This window comes from Panicum virgatum, chromosome 3N, assembly GCF_016808335.1.
Source record: "Panicum virgatum strain AP13 chromosome 3N, P.virgatum_v5, whole genome shotgun sequence".
Taxonomy (NCBI): domain Eukaryota; kingdom Viridiplantae; phylum Streptophyta; class Magnoliopsida; order Poales; family Poaceae; genus Panicum; species Panicum virgatum.
The window spans coordinates 24,229,658-24,250,467 of record NC_053147.1 but is presented as its reverse complement, the minus strand read 5'-3'; the positions used below and the strand labels follow the sequence as shown (position 1 = coordinate 24,250,467).

At 47.0% G+C, this 20,810-nt stretch overlaps 3 protein-coding genes and 1 pseudogene across 4 annotated transcripts; 1 reads left to right on the top strand and 3 right to left on the bottom strand.

Moving 5' to 3' along the window:
• Window positions 1-5,172: 5,172 nt before the first annotated feature.
• Window positions 5,173-8,916, bottom strand: LOC120665272 (aldo-keto reductase family 4 member C10-like). 2 transcript variants are annotated; one of them, XM_039944791.1, is made up of 7 exons: window positions 8,625-8,916; window positions 6,640-6,690; window positions 6,470-6,546; window positions 6,260-6,347; window positions 5,882-6,154; window positions 5,518-5,775; window positions 5,173-5,416 (listed from the first exon to the last, which is right to left on the bottom strand). In XM_039944791.1, the coding sequence occupies exons 1-7, from the start codon at window positions 8,733-8,735 to the stop codon at window positions 5,333-5,335; spliced, it is 942 nt and encodes a 313-aa protein (XP_039800725.1). In that variant the 5' UTR covers window positions 8,736-8,916; the 3' UTR covers window positions 5,173-5,332. The 2 variants fall into 2 exon arrangements, with proteins under 2 accessions (XP_039800725.1, XP_039800726.1); XM_039944792.1 differs by lacking the exon at window positions 8,625-8,916 and adding an exon at window positions 8,356-8,503 and having other exon boundaries at window positions 6,640-6,745.
• A 1,480-nt stretch (window positions 8,917-10,396) lies between these two features.
• Window positions 10,397-13,199, top strand: LOC120665270 (CASP-like protein 5B2). Its single transcript, XM_039944790.1, has 3 exons — window positions 10,397-10,934; window positions 11,584-11,716; window positions 12,765-13,199. The coding sequence occupies exons 1-3, from the start codon at window positions 10,804-10,806 to the stop codon at window positions 12,963-12,965; spliced, it is 465 nt and encodes a 154-aa protein (XP_039800724.1). The 5' UTR covers window positions 10,397-10,803; the 3' UTR covers window positions 12,966-13,199.
• A 1,410-nt stretch (window positions 13,200-14,609) lies between these two features.
• Window positions 14,610-16,699, bottom strand: LOC120665269 (annotated as a pseudogene).
• A 1,282-nt stretch (window positions 16,700-17,981) lies between these two features.
• Window positions 17,982-18,754, bottom strand: LOC120665268. The gene has a single exon (XM_039944789.1). The coding sequence runs from the start codon at window positions 18,609-18,611 to the stop codon at window positions 18,348-18,350; it is 264 nt and encodes an 87-aa protein (XP_039800723.1). The 5' UTR covers window positions 18,612-18,754; the 3' UTR covers window positions 17,982-18,347.
• Window positions 18,755-20,810: the final 2,056 nt, after the last annotated feature.

Below are 20,810 nucleotides of genomic sequence, written 5' to 3'. Positions count from 1 at the left end.
CCTTGCCGGCCCACTGCTGGCACGCCTCGCCGGCCCGCCGCAGCCACGCATTCATCGGCCACCGCCGCCGCCACGCCTCCCAGCACCCGCTGGCCGCCACCACGCTCGTGGACGCGGAGCCACCATCGCCACGCATCGCCGGTCCCCGCCACCGCCGTCACGCCTCACGGTCGCCGGTTCTCTGCTGGGTCAAGATTAGGCCGAGGTGCTGTCGGCGCTCATCTACATAGTGAGGAACTCGCCGCCGGACAGGTGACTGACTCATGCTCTTGCAGTCTTGCTCGATCTGTGCTTCAAATCAGTGTTTGCAATGTTGAATCACTGCTCTGCTTTCCTTTCCCTGTGCATTCTGAACAGTGAACAGGCAGTGGCTAACTTCAATCGTTTTGGGTCGGATTACCATTAGTACATCCGTCAGAATACAGTAGTGTTATGTTTTCCAAAGACTAAATTACAGTCATTTAGGTTCGTTCGAAGAAAAAGATTACAGTCATTTAAAGCTTGCAGTGTGGCTTGCAAGCATTATTCCTAGTTGTCTTCTGTTGCAACAAGGATTGTCAAAATTACCTCAGCGTTGTAGAATTCACCTTTACTTGTTAGCATTCAAACATTTCTTCTGAAGGGCAGAATTTCCGTCTCGGCTAACTGCCTAGCCTAAGTTTGTGAAAGACATGCCTTTGTGCTTGTTAAACAGAAACTTACATGATTGTTTACTCTGCTTTGCCAAGACTTTGGTCCGGCTTGCTATTACTGCTTATTGCTTAATTGCTTGAGCCTGTAAGCAGCTTATCAGTACAACTTGCTGACAAAGACTGAGGTTGGCCGCAGCTAAGCAATTTTAGTTTAACAAAAAAATTCTAAATTTCTGCTTCAGATCGAGTTGAATTAATTATTCTCCACTACCTGTTTTACTGTGCCTTCTCGTTCTTGGCAAGGCCACCAATCAAGGTAGATGCACTAAAAAAGACTAAGGGGGCCGACACTTGACAAATGTGTTCGGATCGCTAAACAAATTTCTACGAGGTCGTTCCAGTGCTCTTGTCAGGGTTACCGTATGGTTAGTTGATTGCTTTGGCTGGTTCCTATGCTCAACCACATGTTGTGCGCTGGACATTTCTATCAAGTGCTTAATATTAATCTTGGCTTATGTGTTACCTACTGGCTACTGTTTCCGTGTGCCTTGTCTTGAGCATTTTTTAGGTTCCCCATCCCTTTTCCACATTTGAGCCATTATACAGCTTTTATTCTGGAATATAGTTGGAGCATCAGTTGTGTTTTTGCCCATTCAAAACTAAGATTTCTCGATGACATATGTTCACTTTTGATGTTCTGACTGGAACTACCATTATTTTGGTTTATCCATTAGATTGCGCGTCTGCGCGACACTAAGTGTAGACATAATTATAAGGATACCCTTTCCAGCAACAGTCTTTATCCACAGAGAAATCTTAGTCGGTATTTTTCTTTGATCTTAATAAACTTCTGCTAGCAGCAATTATTTGTACTGCATACTATAATTATTTTGTTCCCCAAAAATGGAAATCTTCTTCATACATACTTTTTTTTGCTTTATATGTACTGTAACAACAATATTCTTCATACACAATTTTAACTGATCCAGCCATTGCTTGCTTGTGCAGATTCATTGTTACTACCTCAAAAATGTCTGCAAGCACACCCCACACAACTGATAGCTCTGGAACCGATGATGAGCATGATTCATCTCAACCACGTGTTAGGAGATCAAAGGTATGGCAATACTTTGAGCAGGATTTGGTGATGGTAGATGACGTTTGGAAGGCAGTTTGCAAGTATTGTGGGCTGAGACTTGGGGCTCAATCGGGCACTAGTCTTAGAAGTCATATTGCTACAACTTGCTCGGCTATTGGGGATGATGATAGAAACAGTTTTTTAGCCACCATAAAGAAAAAATCTTCAGATACCTTTGTGTTTGACCCCGTCTTAAGTCATGAGCGCATGGTTCAGTTTGTCATACATGATGAAATTGAATTCAATAAATTTGAAGACCCTTACTTTGAGCCATGGATGGAAACTCTACAACCAACAATGAAATGTGTAGGGCGCCAAACCGTTCGTAATGATTGCCTCAAGATGTATGAGAAGATGAAGCAAGATCTTCACAATGAGTTTTCAGTCTTAGACTCTCGTGTGTGCTTCACATCTGATATGTGGACTTCCCTTAAGAACTTAGGATATATGGTCATAACTGCACATTATGTTGATGCTGATTTCAAGCATAAGAAGAAAATCATTAGTTTGAAGGAAGTCAAGTATCCTCATACCGGCTATGCTTTAGAAGAGGCTATTGTAAGCAGCCTAACTGAGTGGGGTTTAAGGGAGAAAATGCTTACTTGAACCTTAGATAATGCAGGCAACAATACCAAGGCATGTGAACTAATAGTACAGCATCACAAGCATGAGTTGTTATGTGAGGGAGCACATCTGCATGTTAGATGTTTTGCACATATTTTGAATATTCTAGTTCAAGATGGAATGGAACTTATTCATGCTGCAATAGACAAGATTCGTGAGTTGTTGAAGAGCATAGAATCTTCACCATCACGAATTCAGAATTTCAACTCAATTGCAACTAATAAGGGCCTTAAAGCAAAATGTGGCATTTATCTGGATATACCAAACAGATGGAATTCTACATTTAAAATAGTATGCGAAGCATTAGATTACAAGTCTGTACTTAGTACTTATGCTGAACAATATCTTGAAGTTGCACCAAATGAAGAAGAATGGTCAAAAACCGAAGCGATATGTGTATTTCTCAAGGCTTTTGAAGAAGCCACAAAATTTGTATCGGCTGACCGAAAACCAACTTCGCACAAATTCTTACCATTAGTGCTTTCTATTTGATATGCTTTGAATGATCCAGCTTGGTAAAATAGTGAAGTTTTGGTAGATTTGGCTGCTGCAATGAAGGTTAAATTTGCGAAATATTGGGAGCCTAAACCAGTGCCTAATGAGTCTAGCCTCCGGAGAAGGAAAGAGTACGATTTTAACATTGTAATTGTCATTGCCACTATCTTAGATCCAAGAAGAAAGTTTGATTATGTGGAATTCTTTTATGAGAAAGTATGCAGCAGTTTCGATCAAGCTGATAAATGTACGAAATCAGCACAAGATTGGCTGAAAAAGTACTTCAATGAGTATGAACGACTTGCAAGGAGTGATGGCTCAGCATTTGTGTCAAGTTCAAGTGGAAGCACATGTACTGTTGGTTCACCTGTGTTTGGGAAAAGGGTACTAGAAGAAGAATTTGCTGATTTCAAATCTCGTCGTCGAGTTGTTCGTAGGCCAAAATATGAGATTGACACATATTTGGAAGAGGATCCTGCCGAGGATAGTAAAAGATTTGATGTGTTGGGTTGGTGGAAGGCTCGTGCTGATCAGTTTCCTGTCTTATCAAAGATGGCTAGGGACTTTCTTGCTATCCCACTTAGCACCGTATCATCTGAATCGGCTTTTAGTTGTGGCAATAGGATTCTAGGGGACACAAGAGGCTCGCTAACGCCACAGATGTTGGAGGCTTTAGTTAATGCAAAAGATTGGCTCACTATAGTCCAAGATAAAGATAAGGATAAGGACGATGAAGATACCCACTGTTTCTTTTACCTTCAATTGTCACCAAATTCTTATTTGAAATCTGCATAGATGAGAAGTTGTCTTTTTTGGATGCAGGGATCTTAAGTGAAGCTGTTGGGGTTGGTGTAGGGCAAAATGTGCCACATTTTCTAAGCATGCTACATGAAGATTCTCTCACTGGCTCACTCCAAGACTCACTTCCTAGTAAGACACGACACAATAGTCTAAATAACAACTGTTTTTGGCGATGACATCTGAACAATGTGGCATATGAGCCACGCAAGATATATATATTTCTTTAGTAACTGCAGTTTGGATACAAAGAAATCATTATATGTATACTTCCTTTGATTCAACTATTCTGTTTCTTGATTATGTGGCCAAGCTTGTTCTTTCGGTACTTGCCAATTTTTTCCTCTTGCTTTTGGTTGTTAAATAGGTTTGCAAGTATCACAGTGAAAGTAATGGGTTTGCTTCTTATTTTACCAGGTTGGTCACAACTACCACAAGCCTGAAGCTGGAAGCAAATGTCATATTATTTTCTCTTTTGTAATGCTAGCACAAGCCTGGACTTGGAAGCAAATATCATTGCATTGTGACCATCCTGTGGCAGCCCGTATGGTTGTAAATGTATGGCAGTTCTGTAGAAATTACCAGATTGTGAATTATCATGTGGGATCCTTTTTTCTGATCAAGCTTAGAAACTAAGTGTAGACTGGACTTGATGGCATGTTTGCATAATCTGTAGTACAACTATGAAAAAGCCTCATTGTAGTTTCGACCATGGGTATGGGTGTTATTTCTGTGTTGCCTACAGGTATTCATACTTGTCATACTAGTGTTGCCTACGGGTGTTATTTTTGTCATGGAAATATGTATACTTGTGTTGCCTACCGGTGAACAGCAGAGCAGCCAGCCAGCACTCCAGCAGCCAACGAGGCAACCTGCAATGTACACAGTAGGCTGCATAGAAAGCTACTGGACTGGAGAAGCAGAGCACGCAGGCAGCAGGGCCAGCAGCGTCGTGGTCTCAAACCAAGCTACCGGACCGGCTTCAAACCATGGTTTGAGGTTCTGGATTGGTGTGGTTTGGATTTAATAATGTGTGTGGTTTGGTGGGGTTCGGTTCTGGTGGAAGAAAAAATAGAGCAGGCTGGATTGGGTTTTGGCAGGAGGCCACGTCGGTTTGATTTGGTTATGGTCCGGATCCCAGAACATTAGCAGGTTGTTCACCCGGTATGGCGGTCGCCATACCTTGATTCCGCCGCCGTTACTCGCTTGGAATCGCAGGCGGCTGGCCGCCGTTCCTCACGCAGACGAAGAGACTCCCTGAGAGAGCGATCGATTCGCAGGACGACGTGGATGAAGCGTACTGGGCTTAGCAAATTATTATTTGGGCCGAGTGTTTAGCCCAATTCGCTGCCGTTCTTGCAACTTTCCCAAGTTAAATTTGGGCCCCAAAAACTTCTCTTGAAGGAACACTCCGCAAGCATCGGAGGATCGGTTTGCTAGAATCTTGCGCTACGAACTGTTCCTGATTTCAGTCTACGCAAAACGTATGCCGACGTCAGCAAAAGCGAATTTTATTGGACTGCCGATTGCACGTGCGCTTCATTTCCGTCACAGTTCAGACAAATTTATTGTTGTAGTAATCCGTACGCCTGACCAAGTCTTTTTTTTTTTGAAATTTCGTTCGGTGCGCAGCCAGACGGTGACCTCAGATCTCGCCGTCCCAGAGCTCCTCGACGGACTTGAACACGCCTTCCGGGTGCACGAAGAAGCTCGCGGGAATCAACCTCTCCTGCAAACCACAGTCACCACCAGCAGGGAAAAGTTAGGCAAACTCGCCGCGCAAGCAGCTGCGGCTGGCTGTTCAGCTTCTGAATTTCTGATGCCACTTGCCTGCTCGATCTCGGAGAGCCTGGCGAACAGGTCGTCCGGGATGGACCAGTCGTAGACGTCGATGTTCTCCCTGATCCTCTCCTCGTTGGTGCTCTTGGGGAGCACGCTGTGCCCCATCTGGACGCCCCAGCGCAGCGCCACCTGCGCCGGCGTCTTCCCCAGCTTCTCCGCCGCCGACACGACCACCGGGTGCTCCAGCACCGCGCCCGCCCTCACCTTCACGATCGTCGTGCCCGGCGAGCCCAACGGCGAGTAGGCCTACGCGACACGGCAGCCAAGAACCTTTTTGCTCACACTCACACTACCAAAATACTAGTACTTTGAAAAGGATTCAGCTCGTCGTGAGCAGCTGAACTGCACGCACCGAGAGGTGTATCCCTTTGGACTGGCAGAAGGCGCGGAGCTTGCCCTGCTGCCACACGGGGTGGCACTCCACCTGGTTGACGGCCGGGGGCACGCGCGCCACGGCGAGCAGGTCCGCCAGCTTCTTGCTCGAGAAGTTGCTGACGCCGATGGCGCGCGCCTTGCCGGCGTCGTACAGCTTCTCCATCGCCGCCCAGGTCGCCGGGATATCTGACGGGATAATGCTTTGCGGGCCATAACCAGCGCCTTTCTTCATGGTCACCGGCCAATGGACCTGACGAACGATAACAGCATCTTCAGATGAAATCATTTTTTTCTTTCTTCTGAATTTGTAACAAGGCAATTTGTAACAGCATTCTTATATGAATAGCAGACTCACGAGGTAAAGATCCACGTAGTCCGTCTGCAGGGCTTTCAGCGTGCCGTCCAGCGCAACTGGAACGTCCTCTGGCGCATGGTTGGTGTTCCTGCAGAAATGTTCCAAGATGTTACTGTATGCAATTCGCTAGTGATGTTCCAAGATTATAGAAGTCGAAGGTGCCAAGTCCTGATGTTCAGGTCCCAGAACCAGAGAAGAGGACTGACTGACCAGAGCTTGGAGGTGATGAAGAGATCCTCACGCTTGACTATGCCCTCATCGAGCGCTTTCTTGAGACCCAATCCGACCTGCAGAGCTGCAGCGGTTAGTTTTACAATTTCAGAACTGAGATACCATTTGCTTGACTGAAATAGTAGATTCGAGGAGGAAAAAAAAATCACCTCTTTTTCGTTGTTGTATGCTTGAGCACAGTCGATGTGCCTATGACCTGCCTGCATATGCAATGGATAAATTGAGGTATGGCAACAGTTCAAGGGAAAAAGAAAAGGGATAAGTCTATTTTACAATCTCGAACTAGTCCAGAAGTCCATTTTTCAACCTCCTATTACGAAACCGGGTAACCAAGGTCCTCGAACTATCAAAACCGTCCGAAATACAACCCTAAGTACTGTAGCAAGCGGTTTCCTATGGCTGTTTTGTGACGTGGCATCATGGGACCACATGGCAGTACACGTCATCACACCGTTCCACACTGCCAGGTGGGACCCACTCCTTCCTCCTTTCTGCCTGCCCCTCCGCTCGCATCGCCGCCCGCTCCCTCCGCCGCCGCCCGCTCCGTCGCACCGCCGCCCGCTCCCTCCTCCGCCGCCACTTGCAGAGCACCCGCGCCGCCCCCTCCTTGGCCGCCGCGCTCCCAGCGCCCGCGCCGACTTGGTCTTCTTGGCCAGGGCTCCGTCGCTCCCCATCAGGTACCGGACCAGGTTCTGGAGCTGCTGGCGCGGCGACGGCGACGGCGCGGACCACGGCTGAGGGGGCCTGGACTTGGCCTGGCCGACAAGGGAGTCGCTGCGGGCGGCGACGCGCGCCCGGCGGTTGTGGCCGCGGTGCGACGGCGGCGGAGGCGGCGAGGGCGACGAGGACGCGAACGTGGGCCTGTGGTGCAGGAGGCGGGAGAGGTCAAAGTCGGTGAGGATGACGTGGCCGTCGGCGCGGAGGAGCACGTTCTCCGGCTTGAGGTCGCGGTACACGACGCCGGCGGCGTGGAGCTCGGCGATCGCGGAGACGATCTCGGCAATGTAGAAGCGTATAGCGGCGGGGGAGAAGATGCAGTCGGGGAGCGAGTACCGGAGCTCGTTGAGGTCGCCGCCGGAGCAGTAGGGGACGGCCCAGGCGAGGAGGTCGTCCGTCTCGGTGAAGCCGAGGAGGGACGGGAGGTGCGGGTGCGCGAGGCGGGAGAGCACGTTGATCTCCCACCGCGCGCGGCGGTCGGCGTCGGGCTTGGCGGAGCGCTTGTCGAAGGCCTTGAGGGCGTAGCGGTCGGGACGCGAGGCCGCCGGGGGGCCGTCGGCGACGAGGAACACGGTGCCCATGGCGTGCGAGCGGGTGGCGGCGGCGGCGGAGGGAGTGGGCAGCGGTGCGATGGAGCGGGCGGCGGCGGAGGGAGCGGGCGGCTGTGCGAGCGGAGGGAGCGGGCGGCTGTGCGGCGGAGGGAGCGGGCGTGAGGGAGACGAGGGAGGAGGCCGCGGAGGAGGCGGAGGCGGCGCGCGGGGGCCGCCGCTGGTGGAGAGGGAGAGGAGGCGACGGGCCCGCACCGCTGGGGCGCGAGGTGCCGGGGGCCGTCGGCGAGTGGGGCGGCGGGGTGAGCTCGGCCTACGCCTCCATGGCTGAGGAAGGGAGGGAGGGAGGAGGTGCCAGTGGGACCCACTTGTCATTGAGAGGGAAGAAATGAGGGAGGTGCCGCCGTGGACTGACTTGTGGGCCCCGCGTGCCACGTGTGCAAAACCACCTTCAAAACAGCTTGCTACAGTGCTCGAGGGGGTGATTCAGATGGTTTTGACAGTTCGAGGGTGTAAGTTACCCGGTTTCGTAGTAGGAGGTTGAAAAACGGACTTCTGGACTAGTTCGAGGTTGTAAAATAGACTTATCCCAAAAGAAAACTACCAGTACACAGCAAGCAGGCTGCAGCATCGAAATTGGACGTAGATGAACACAGAAATGGATCGAGATCATAGGCTCGTTCTATCAACTACTTCCCCAATTTACCAGGGCTATTTTGGATGAGCATAAAAAATGACGACATGATCATAATGGTACGAACAGACACACAGCCTGACTAGCTAGCAGGACAGCAGCACGGCACTACGAGCTGAAAACCAACCGACAAACAGGTACAGGGAGGGGGTAGCAAGGATGGCAACAGACTCACCTTGACAGCGGCGTAGACGGCGTCGCCGACGACGGCGGGGTCGGCCTGCCAGGTGCCGAGCCCGACCGCCGGGATCTTGGCGCCGGTGTTGAGGACGAAGTGGCCGGCCATACGCTCGCTATCCGCCTGTCTCTCCGGAGCCACCGAACCTCCGGAACCTACCGGGAGTGTTGACTTCTGAGGCCGCGTAGTACGAAGCCTTTGGAGAGCCACTGAATAGTATCTGCCTCGGCGCTCAACTCGTGGACCTCGTGGTGATGGGGTAACCAGTCGAGTCAGACGGTGACAGAGCAGCCTACACGCCACGACGCGCCGAACTTAGGGTTTGTTTAGTTCCCACCCCGTAAACGCAAAAAAGACGTAAACACATTAAAGTGAAAAAGAATCTTGTTAATTTAAAGTACTAAATGAAGTCTATTTAAAAAAATTTTGTATGGTTGGGTTGTAAATCGCGAGACGAATCTAATGAGCCTACTTAATCCATGATTTGCAACAGTGATGCTACAGTAAACAATCGCTAATTATTGATTAATCATAGATTAATTAGCATCATTAGATTCGTCTTGCGATTTACAACCCATCCATGTAAAAAGTTTTGTAAATAGACTTCATTTACTACTTCAAATTGAGAAGATTCCAACTCAAAATTTTTTCGCCAATACAGACCTCACGAACTAAACACGGCCTTACAGGCCGGGCCCGGCGGCGACGAGCGGTTGGTTGCATCGTCGGTGACGCCGACGCGGCGGTCCCGACGGCGAGTTATGCTGGTTGTTGGATCATGTCGAGACTGGCAGAGTGTGTACATCAATCGCCATTTCACGAAAGCGGATCAGGACAAATGGCGTTTCCGCACGGAACAGGCCTATGGGCCGGTGGCAGGCAGCAGCGGAAACGGACGGGTGGGCTTGTGCCGTTCGGTGGGCTGTAGGAAGCTTTTGTGTAGAAAACGTCCAAGTACGTTCGATAGCCTACCGAATTACGGCCCGGCCCAATTGTGATTGGAAACTTTTCTTTTACCAGACAAAATAAATGCGCGCTTCCGAACATGCGCGAGCTGCGAGCACGATCGCTTTCTTCTTTTCGAGCCCAAGGGAAAGGGTCGATCACTCGCTTCCAACCAAAGCCAACATCCAACTTTCGGTCCCGTCTCTGGAAAAGGGGGGACTATTCACGGCCGGCTCCGCTGATTTGCCAATCGACGCGATAAAAGTTACAGCGAATATTCGCATATTTGCACCCAGTCCAACTCATATGACCCGATCTCTCGTTTCAAATAAAAAAAAGTACGAGTCGATCTCGCTCGATTAGGTCGCTGTCCCGTGTGTCACTACCCATTTTGAACTGACTAGTCCTAGAAAGAAACTCTACCAGGCGTGCACGTTCTCTCAAGAAACATTCATCCACGCAGGTGTGTCACTATCCAGCCGATGCAATTGTGTAACCCAAACCCAACCCACGAGAATTATTTCCCAATCCGCGAAACCCCGTCACGCCGCAGGCCAAATCGAACCGATCGTGCGCCGAACCCCATCCATCCACGCGCACCACCACCTTCCCAGCCAAAAGAGACCGCGCCCCCACACCCCGTACCGTACGGCCGCCCCCGCGCGTTAATTAGTTACACGTCGGATACCCGCGGCCAACCGGATCGCTCACCGCCAGCCACCCCACCCGCCCCTGGCTGACCCGAGGGCGGCACGGCAGGCGCGCGCGCGGAAACCGCCACCGCACGCAACGCGGCCGCGTCCTTTTCCACCCCGGCCGGCCGCGACGGCGTCTGGGTGACTGGGGGCTGGGATCCAGCGTCCCCCCGGCGGGACCCAGGCCCCCGCGCGCGTCAGCGTCGCACCAACCTCCGCCGCCGTGGCGCGCCGGCAGGAGGCAGCGGCCTCCGCCCCGAAATTCCCGTCTCCTCCACCACCTCTGACCTCCCCCCCTCCTCCTCCGTTTTTCAAGCGCTCCTCGCCTCCTCTGCTAGGCCTGCTGCTGTTCGGCGCTTGCCAATTAGTTGAAATCCCCTTCGCATCCCTTCCTCCTCCTCGCACCTAGAACCTGCAACCTGCCGGATTGGACCGCGCATGGCCGATCGGCGCGGCTGCTGAGCGGCGGCTGCGGCTGCGGCTGAGGCGGGAGTGAGCGGCGGGGACGGGAGGAGGTGTGCGGAGGGAGGGTGGAGATGCCGGGGCTGGCGGGGAGGCCGGGGTCGTGGGGCGGGCTGCTGCTGCGGGTCGGGCAGACGTTCTTCGCCGCCGCCTGCATCGGCGTCATGGGGTCGTCCCTCGGATTCTCCAGCTACACCGCCTTCTGGTAAGCTGCACGAAAAACCACAAACAAACCTCCTCGGTTGACCCTTGCCTTCTGGGCCCCTTCTAGCCTTCTTCGCCCTTTGTTTTTTAGGGACTTGGGTTTCTCGTGAATCTTCCCTTGGCGGGTTCGCTCTCGCCTCTCTGCTGGAGCAATGCGAGCAGACGGTGGCTTAGCCTTCGGTCGGAAATTGGGGGTTTGGGACGCGGTTGGGAGTGGTACTTGCTACGCCATTGTGCCTCGGATCACCAGTTGGCTGCTTTCGAGTTATCATTTAACATAATTACTTTCATTTACCAGAACCTAGAGTGTGGGGGGACGATCGGTTGAGTTGTTACTTTGACTGGCTTTAGTTGGGAGGTTTGGGTTGCAGCATTTCGGAGGAAAGTTCTGGGAAAATTATGGTCAGGCCATCCAATTGTATTGGTAATCTGAAGAATATATTGGCATGGTGAAATTTGGAGTCGTATTCAAAAATCCATTTTTGTTAGATATGATGTAGAAATTCCTATATCTAACGGTAACTTGCTCCAGCGATGGCTTATTTGTTGGTGTTTAGTGAGCTGTTACTCAGATCAGTACAGCCAGTAGGAATTGTAAACTTTCTCCTTTGAAATTTTGTGTTGAGCCCCTTTTTCCTTTCACATTTCAGCTACTTGGTTGCATCAATGGGACTTCAAATGTTGTGGAGCTTCGGGCTTGCATGTCTTGATGCATATGCCATCAAAGTCAAAAAGGATCTCACCCACCCAATTATGTTGAGCTTATTTGTCGTTGGAGACTGGGTATTGACTAAACTCATCTTGAAACTCAATTCATATATCTTTTTGTCTTGGTTGCTTCAAAAGAGTTTTCTATGTCTGATTAATTGTCTTGATAAACATTTAAAATCCTGTGTATTGTTACACTGTTTTACACAAGCACTGAAGTTGTCCATATGGAAAAACCAAACTGAATGATCCTTTTTCTGTTCTTTTCTCTATCTCTGATAAACAAGGAATGTGGACGTTTATCCATAAATTTTGCTATGCCTCCTCCAGTTAAAAAATGATGTTTTAGGATTCTTGATTTAAAACTTCTGTACGTTTTTGTTATCAGTTTCTTGTAAATATCTATATCGAACACATTATATTTCTAGATTTTGTCTTGAGCAATCAAGTTTTGTCTAGATCGCAAATTCGCAATAGATTTGGTGGCTACAGTTGTGTTTTAGATACTGTTTGTTTGGCAAATGTCACTTGTTTGCGACAAAGGGACAATAATAATTGTCCAGCACATCCTGGCCCTTTGGAGCATCACGCGTTATCACCTGGTTCCCCTCCCCTGATTCTATTTCCATAAATCAAGGAAGCTGGGACACACTGATTGAGATCTATATAGCGTAAACTTGTGCTATCAGTTGAATACAATACTATTACATGTGATTTCCTCCACTATCAATAATAATCTGTGTATCTCATTCTCGCATTTTCAACATCCATGCACTACACAACTAAATGTGTGATACTTCAATAGTGCAGTTTTAACTGTCAACTTGTGTTGATCATTTGCCCTTTTTCTCCCTTGGAAAGAATTGATAGTTTCGCATCAGTACGACTAATGTTAGTTTGTACTTGGCAAACTTTGGTTTGCTGTACATATTGTACATTATTCATGCTCCCTAGTCAGCTTGGAGTCATACTAATTTGGCAGCTTTTCGATCTGCTCTGTAGATTACATGCAGCCTGGTTTGGATGAGTTATTTATCAAATCTATGGGTCTAGCCCTGTGCTCATTTGGTTAGCCATGTCAATGCTTTCAGCAGTACTAACGTAACCAATCTACGGAATGCAGGTAACAGCAATTCTGTCATTCGCTGCGTCGAGCTCAGCTGGTGGTGTAGTAATTCTATTTCAAAAGGATGTGCTCTTCTGCAGAAGGTATCCTCAGCTCCCTTGCGGAAAGTATGAGCTCGCCACAGCATTTGCCTTCCTGTCTTGGGCACTCAGTGCTACATCAGCCCTGATCGCGTTTTGGCTCCTTGCCGCGTTCTGATTTTGTGTATCATCGTGTGATAGCAATGTTTATAGCACTTCCTTTTTCTGGTCTTCTCTCTTTGTAGCTTTTATAAAGGACAATTTACCCTACCACATATTTAGCAAACCACGTAGCCCAAAAATGGAGATATTGGGATCATGTAAAGTTCGTGGAGTGAATAGTTACTAATGATAGAAATTGCTGAATAGATGCTTTTCTTCAGAAGCTGGTGAGTTAATTGCCTTTTTGCTATCTTTGAGTTCCGTCTTGCCTTGGCCACGCAGCTTTCAACGTCTATCTGATTATCTTTTGGTAGTTATGGGATGATGCTCGGTGACCTCGCACACTGCAATCAAACAGCTCTATGGGAAACAATCAAACAAACTAAGTACAATAAGTCAGTTTTGATTGTTGATAGAGATATCATTTAATTCCTTTAATTTATGTTAGGTGGTGCAAATTTTTCTCATGTGTATGATGGGTCTATGCTGTCGACTCAACGGAACAAGTCGTCCAATTTCACATTTTCTGATTTCTTTGAAGAAAAAACACCAATGTTCTGTGCAAAGACTAAACAGGAACTCATCTGAATGATGTATTCATGTATCTCAGTATCTGCATCAGAAATCCCGATGCTTTCAACGTAGATGACAGGGTATCATCGAAGTAATGTAGTGGTAATAATAGGTTTTACTGCCGCAAAACTGAGAGCAGGAATGGCACTATGGCAGCCACAGCAGGTAAGCACTGCCTACGCAGAGTCCATCAGACACAGCTCCACGTGTCAATACATCATGAACGCTCAGTCGCATCTCGCATCTAATTATTGGTGTCCAGACGACCATTTTGGTTGACGACCAAATACTGCCACAAGCCCACAAGTCAAGTAGATAAATTTGACTATGGCTTTGTTTAGTTGCGAAATTCAAAATTTCAAATATATCACATCGAAAGAAAATTTTATATGCATGGAGTATTAAATCTAGATGAAATTAAAAATAAATTGCATAGCTTACTTTTAAATTGCGAGACGAATCTAATAAGCCTAATTAGATCATGATTAGATACTAAATTGCTACAGTACACATGCTTTAATGATAGATTACTTAGGGTCATTAGATTCATCTCGTATTTTATAGACAAGTTCTATAATTAGTTTTATAATTAGTCTATATTTAATACTTCAAATGTGCAAAGATTCAATTTTTACAACTTTACACGGGCAACTAAACGAGGCCTAAATTAATTTAGCAATTGGAGCCCTGTTTGGATTCATAGGTTATTTTTTAGCTCTTAAAATAACTCTTGACTATTTCTCCAAACAAGACCCATATCACAACTTAGGCACGCCAAAACTTCATCTAGGATAAGGGTTGGTCCCATACACCATGTGCTCATAATGCCATAGCAAGATATTCTTGCAAGCCAAGTTGTGGCTACCCTTTTTTCGCTGCCACAAGTGCTGGCAAAAGTTAGGCAAGAAAGAGTGACAACCCAAGGCAATCTTGGCAATGAAGCAAACAGGCTTGCCTTGCAATTGCAATCATGAATTGTAAAAAAAGGAAATCTAGTGTGATGCATCAATGACTTTGTAACGTAAATGTATGCTACAATAACAGAAATAGATGCACATGACTCTTGCCGGATGTCAGGATCCAAAAGTGCCAAAATCTCAAAACTTTCATGGTACGAAGGGTTGAAAAGCTCAAAGCCTTTGCTAAACAAACTAAGGAAAGAAGAAAGTGAACCAAAAGACTCAGCAAGCAATGAGAACCTAAAGACCCAACAAGCAAACTGGCACACAAGTATGACCCAAAGCAATTGCATTTGTGCAAGCTGACTTGTTCGAAACTGCAGCAAGACAGTACAAGTCGAAAGGCATAAATATCATTCCAAAGAGAACACAAGGGCATCCTACTACACTGATGTCAAGGGCAAACATCCTACTATACTGATGCAGAATTCTTCCATTAAACTTTCATTTAGTAGAAAAACCCTAGAACCTTGCCACCAACATTCTTCCTTCTGGCCTCTTCATGATCCATGATACCAGCAGAGGTTGTCAAGACAATGTAACCAAACTGCACATGAAATAGGGAAAAGTAATTAAATTATTAGATCAAATTGTACCATGCCTACAGATACCCAGTGTTAGAGCTGTAGTTCTAAACAGTGTACTGACCTGACGGGATGGAAGCAGCCTAGCAGTCCACCCTTCAATTTCCTTGACGCCAACATCAAAGCAAGGACTGATTACTCCACACTTGTTTAGCCTGCCATTCAACTCAACAACAATCTTCCCAGCACGATGGTCATCAACATACTCAAACTCACCGATATACCCTATAGAAAAGGACAGCATCAAGACTCATGAATCCTTTCCATGCATTCAACAAGTTCCAAACAAAACATAAATGAAAGAGAACTAACCGTGCTTCTGCATCACCAAAAGGAACTTTATGATCACCTTTCAAGAAGGCCTGATCATCACTTGCCTCTTCCCACGCTTCTCAGCATTATACATGCTGTTGAGGGCATCGTTCAAGACGCTAACTCTCACCATCCTTAGCTAACCTGCAGGCTATGCACCGGGAGACTTGTAAAACTGCCAAGGAGACAGCTTTGAGAACGAAACTAACTAGAAAGATATCAAAATAGAGGTTTACTAACACAATAACACTAAAAGGTAGCATTTCACAAAGGTAGCAACAAAAGATAATTTATGATAGATGTAAAGGGATGAAAAGAAAATACAGCATGTAAATTAAATAGTAAAACAGAATCACCCCATCCACAAATTTCTCAGTAACAATGTTTCATTGGTTCACAAACTAACTAAAAACTGGATGTACAAATCAGGGAAAAAGCTATGTGAAACGACACTACTGGTATCATTTCTTTTTTCAGAGGACAGCAGTAATTGCTAACATAGGATGTTGCAATGAGCTTATTCTAAAGCAGGAGACTAGATAGTATTGTTCCCACCATGTGGCACACATTTATAAAGCATGAATTTCTACATAGTATAGCTTGTTTTGATGGTGGGTAGCTGCACCTAGACAATGTATTGCAAGAGCTATTGTATCAGTATAAACACCTATCAAACTACATGGTACTAACCATAGCCACAATAGGTACGCAGCTGCAAGGAAATGTCATCCAACTAAAACATTTGGTTTCATCACGTCCACCAGACCAGAGACTTGTAAGAGTAAGACCCAAAGGAGAACTAGTGTCTTGCTGCTGCCTGCTGCAAGGGAACTTATTTCACATCTCAACCTATGAGTGTAAAAATCGATTTATCCCCATCTGACAGTATGCAAGGAGTAATACGAAGCACTCTGCACAACTGCACTAGTATCAGTTGAACCAAAACAAAGCGTTAGACAACGAGTGGATAAGTGGAAGATAAGATTATTTGAACGGATCCGAATCCCCTAGCTCTAGCCTCTAAGCCTCTAACTCAATTTCCTCAATAGGAGCGCTCACACGAACAAAACTTTGGTAGTTTGGTTGCAAATATCTGAAACAATCTAAAAGAGGCCTCCCAACAAAGAGCATACGATTTGGTGAATTTGGTAAGATCAGGATACATTTTTACATCCCTTGTTACAAGCTCTGAAAAAAAAGACACCGACACCAAAGCAGTCCATAGCTGGGCTGTTCACATTTCTACTAACGGCCGCAGTCGCTCTAAGCCTCTAACGAACTACGAAACAAGGGGTTAGGGACGGGATCCGCTGGACCTGGACGCGTACCTCTCGAGAAGAGGGGAAGCCGATCTCACTGTCACTCCTGCTGCGTTGTGGCGGAGAGCCGGAGAGGCGAGCAGGGAGAAAGCAATGGCGGCGCAGGAGATTGACGACGCGTAGAGGGTTTGGGGTTCCCAAGGCCTAGTTTGTGTGGGCCGGGATTTGGGCTGAGCCAAATGAAGGCCTAGTTAAGTTTGTAGGGTGAGCTGGTGTAGGAGGTGGTTTCTTCCGCGCTAGATCCGTTCTTGGATCGCACCGCACGCACGTCTCGGACTAGTGCGTTGCCCACACGAAACACGGACATCAATTCTCTCTGCACGGGCGTCAAAAAAAAATCTCTCTGCACGAGCTAGAAGCTCGATTTATGAATTACAGGAAGACATATTTGGTTCTTCGATCCTTCTGATGGACTTTGTACCAACTATGCTGATATTTGAGTAAAGTTGGCATGCCCCCTCAAAAAAAAAATCAATTCTCTCTGCACGTGACTAAAAAAAATCAATTCTGAATACTCTACTCCGTCTAAAGTTAGTCTCATTGTATATAGTTATCAAAACTGAAAACTGGATAATTATACTAGCTGAAATTTATATGTGAAACTCCTCTCTCATGGAACTCCTCTCTTACGCTATAAAACTCTTTTCTTCTTTTTTCCTCATCATATTAGCAAATTTCATGAAATGACATAGAATTTGATACCATGAAACTACCATTGACACTAGTCCAAAAATAATGCAATTCTCACCTCCCGATGAGTCAAACAATTTAAATTTAACAAAATTTATATAAAATAGTATTAGAATTTATATGATAATATAGATATCAGTAGATTAATCATGTAATGTATTTTCATAGTAAATCTATTTGGAGTATAAATGTTTTTAATTTTTTATATAAATTTAGTTAAATTTGAAATTGTTCGACTTTTCAGGAGCGAGAGTTGTATTCTTTTTGGATGGAGGAAGATACCTATATTTTGTAAGTTTGTTGATAAATACTTATTTTGAAAGTTTGTCGAGAAATACTTGTAAAACAAGTTACTGGAACGAAATTACCAAGCTTCACGGATATTCTACAATCTTAGTACGATTGACGAAGAGAGTCGACTAAAGCCTCCCTTTAGAACATAGGAGGAAGAGGAACTAATCCTACTGAATAACTAGGATGGATATTCTCCCCCTCATTTGCCGTGAACAAACTGGATGAACTTTGAGTTCCTACTTCGTATGCACCCACGCGTATACTTTGAATTTGCTCAAGCATAGAACTTGCGAGGCAGCAATGTTAATGTACGCATACCACCAGTTTGGAACGCACGAACTTTTGAACCAAAGTTCACGCGTTCCATCATTCATGTGGCATTTTATTCCAACGGATGATAATACACAATTCCCAATCCAGCGCAGGATGCTGCTAAGCCTCCTTGGGAGGACCCTGCACCCATGCACTACTACATAGCAGCTCACAATAACAAGCTAAAACAGAGGAAGATTATGTACACTTACACGGCAGCTTAGGCTAATATTCACAGTTGCTCAGCATCATCTGCATACACACACCGCACATCTGCACTCGCTACTACCTTCACTGCTTGCTACGGGCAGGCCTTCGCTTGCTTTTCTTTTCTTGGTTCCCAGTCCAGGGGACATCACGATTCACGGTCCAGGGCGCGGCGGCGCTGCATCGGGCACCTCGCCGGAGACCGCCGTATAGCGCCGGTGGAACCGGAGTCAGCAGCCGTCCGGGAGAAGAGATCGCTCGCCGCCGTCACCTGGTACCGGCCGGAGTCCCCCGGGAGGCGGAAGTAGGACGTCGGCGACGGCTCGTCGAACAAGAGGTCGCCGACGGAGACCTGCCCTTCCTTCCTGTACTGCACGACGGCCCTGTAGATGAAGGGGATGAGGCCTTCCATGGCCGATAACCTGCAGAAGCTCAGGAAGCTGGACGAGAGGAGGATGCAGGAAGGAGAGGCAGTTACGACACTCGAGAGAGGTTTTCTCTTGATTCGGCAAAGGAGGGCACGGGGACGGCGAGCTTAAAAAGGGAGACAAAGATGCATGACTTGGACACTTGAAGCGGATAAAGACCAAAAGGAGTGCTTGCCAAGGTTGTAACTGTAGCAACTACTTAAGCTAGATAGACGGTACTAAACTACTAATAATGATTAGTGTTCTCTCGGGCAGCTTGGGAGTAGCTCTAAATTGGATGTGTCATGTCAAGGCACTCAATTGTGGCTTCTTGGTTTTTGGTCGAAGTGCGTACATCTTCCATCCTTCCTCAGATCATTAAGCTTTTGCAAAAAAAAAACTTTACATGATTTTCAGCATGCCATAGGAGTCAACATGGCCTAACTTCAAGGGCAGGGCATTATCATTCTGAAGAAAAATACACAAACTTGAGGGAGTTTTATGGTATACTGCCCAGATTTGTATCAAGTTTGAGCTTTTGGGTGAAGTAGTTAGAAATCGCCCACTTTTATGAATCCTAAGCTATCAAATCAGCAATTTCTTCGCAATTAGGAATCCAGTAATTCCATCGATCTCGCAGAGTGGATGGCTTTGCGCGGTAGAATTCCAGCACGGTTAGGAGACTTGACCGCAAGGGATGTTTCAGTCTTAGAAGGCGAGTTTCGCAAGTGGACAGCGACGCGGCGCGGTTTCAGTGCGGGAATATCTTTTCTCAATTCAACTCTTGGAAGGATACGGCTTACCTGCTACTACAAAAGAAAAAGAAGCCAAAAGCCCGCAGCTGAATGCGCCCCCCGGCGGCCATGATTGGTTATCCAGCGGAGTTCTTATAATCCACGCGCGCGCGTTGCCGGCTTCCCATTCCCGGTGGCGTAATCCGCTGGAAATCCCAGCGCCAGCACGGAAAGAATCCCCGGGTCGATCTCGCGTCACTCCAGCCGACTCTTGCAGGGACAAGACAAGCCTTCTGCCCATCTAGACGACGACTTCTGAATCAGTCCCGCGTACCAGAGGCGATTAGAGAAAGGTAATCCCTGCAGCTGGGGCTGAAGCCTGGACGCATGATTGCGAGGTTGACCGGGGATAAACTAGTTTCGGAGCTGTTTGTTTATCTGATCGTGTGGGGGACTGAAGATGCCGGTCAGAGAGCAGTTCACACCGGCCGGATCATCTGCTGGTGCTGTTAGGTTGTGGTGCGTCAGCGATCTGGTAGGAGTACTATTTGTATGGCCTGGACACTTGGACAGCTGCAGGTGATCAGGTGGGTGATATCTCTGAATACAGAATTTGGATCAGTTGGCAGTGATGCGGTTGTCTCAACTAACTGGATTCAGGTTCGGATCGCAAGCACGCAGCGGAATTCCACGGGGGAACCCGATAGGCTTGAGCTCAGGCGGCGCTCGAGGCCTCGCATCAGGACAGACAGGACCTGCGCGCTGTCGATGTCCTTGTTTTGAGCCTCGGTGGAGCGTGTCGGAAACAATACGACTCCGTAGTCCGTAGTCCCGTGGGGGTTGTTTAGAGTAGTAGTACTCGAATGTAAATAAGAGACACAAATGAGAGACAAATGACAAGGGTGAAATCTCTGTGTATTCCATTGATCTGTCTGGACATATATATACAAGATGAAGGGGCATGGACGCATGGTGAAAGGGTGTGCAAGTAACTGCCACCGGCGGTTACTAGTGTTGATCACCAATAAATTGATTCACAACACTCCCCCTTGATCAACTCTAGTCTGTGATCAATGAATTGATTAGTTCCTCGAAAAACCCTATGGGAAAAATATGAGGAACCTACATGTATATGCCATTAAAACTCCAAAACCCAATAGGAAAAATAAGGAGAAAATGATATGACATATACGACCGTTGCTCAAAACAAAATTCCGAAGGAATTTTGAGAGCAATGCACATCCTTAATATGTCCTAAATATCTTCCTCTAAAAAACCCCGTGGGAAAAAATAGAAGATATGACATATATCCTTATATTGATATTGCCTCATTAAAAACTTTTATATGAGAAACCCCAAGGGAAAAACTCATAGAAAGAAAAGAGTGCAATATGATACCTAACAGGTTAAATCAAGAGGACACTCCCCCTGAACCTTGCAAATGTCAAAATCATCACGTACCAATCTAAC

Coding starts and splice junctions, on each gene's coding strand:
- LOC120665270 (XM_039944790.1), top strand. CDS start 10,804: ATGCCGGGGCTGGCGGGGAGGCCGGGGTCGTGGGGCGGGCTGCTGCTG. Junction 10,935..11,583: donor TCCAGCTACACCGCCTTCTG/GTAAGCTGCACG, acceptor TTCACATTTCAG/CTACTTGGTTGCATCAATGG. Junction 11,717..12,764: donor TATTTGTCGTTGGAGACTGG/GTATTGACTAAA, acceptor TACGGAATGCAG/GTAACAGCAATTCTGTCATT.
- LOC120665272 (XM_039944791.1), bottom strand. CDS start 8,735: ATGGCCGGCCACTTCGTCCTCAACACCGGCGCCAAGATCCCGGCGGTC. Junction 5,776..5,881: donor CCAAAGGGATACACCTCTCG/GTGCGTGCAGTT, acceptor CGTGTCGCGTAG/GCCTACTCGCCGTTGGGCTC. Junction 5,417..5,517: donor GGCTCTCCGAGATCGAGCAG/GCAAGTGGCATC, acceptor TGTGGTTTGCAG/GAGAGGTTGATTCCCGCGAG.
- LOC120665268 (XM_039944789.1), bottom strand. CDS start 18,611: ATGGAAGGCCTCATCCCCTTCATCTACAGGGCCGTCGTGCAGTACAGG.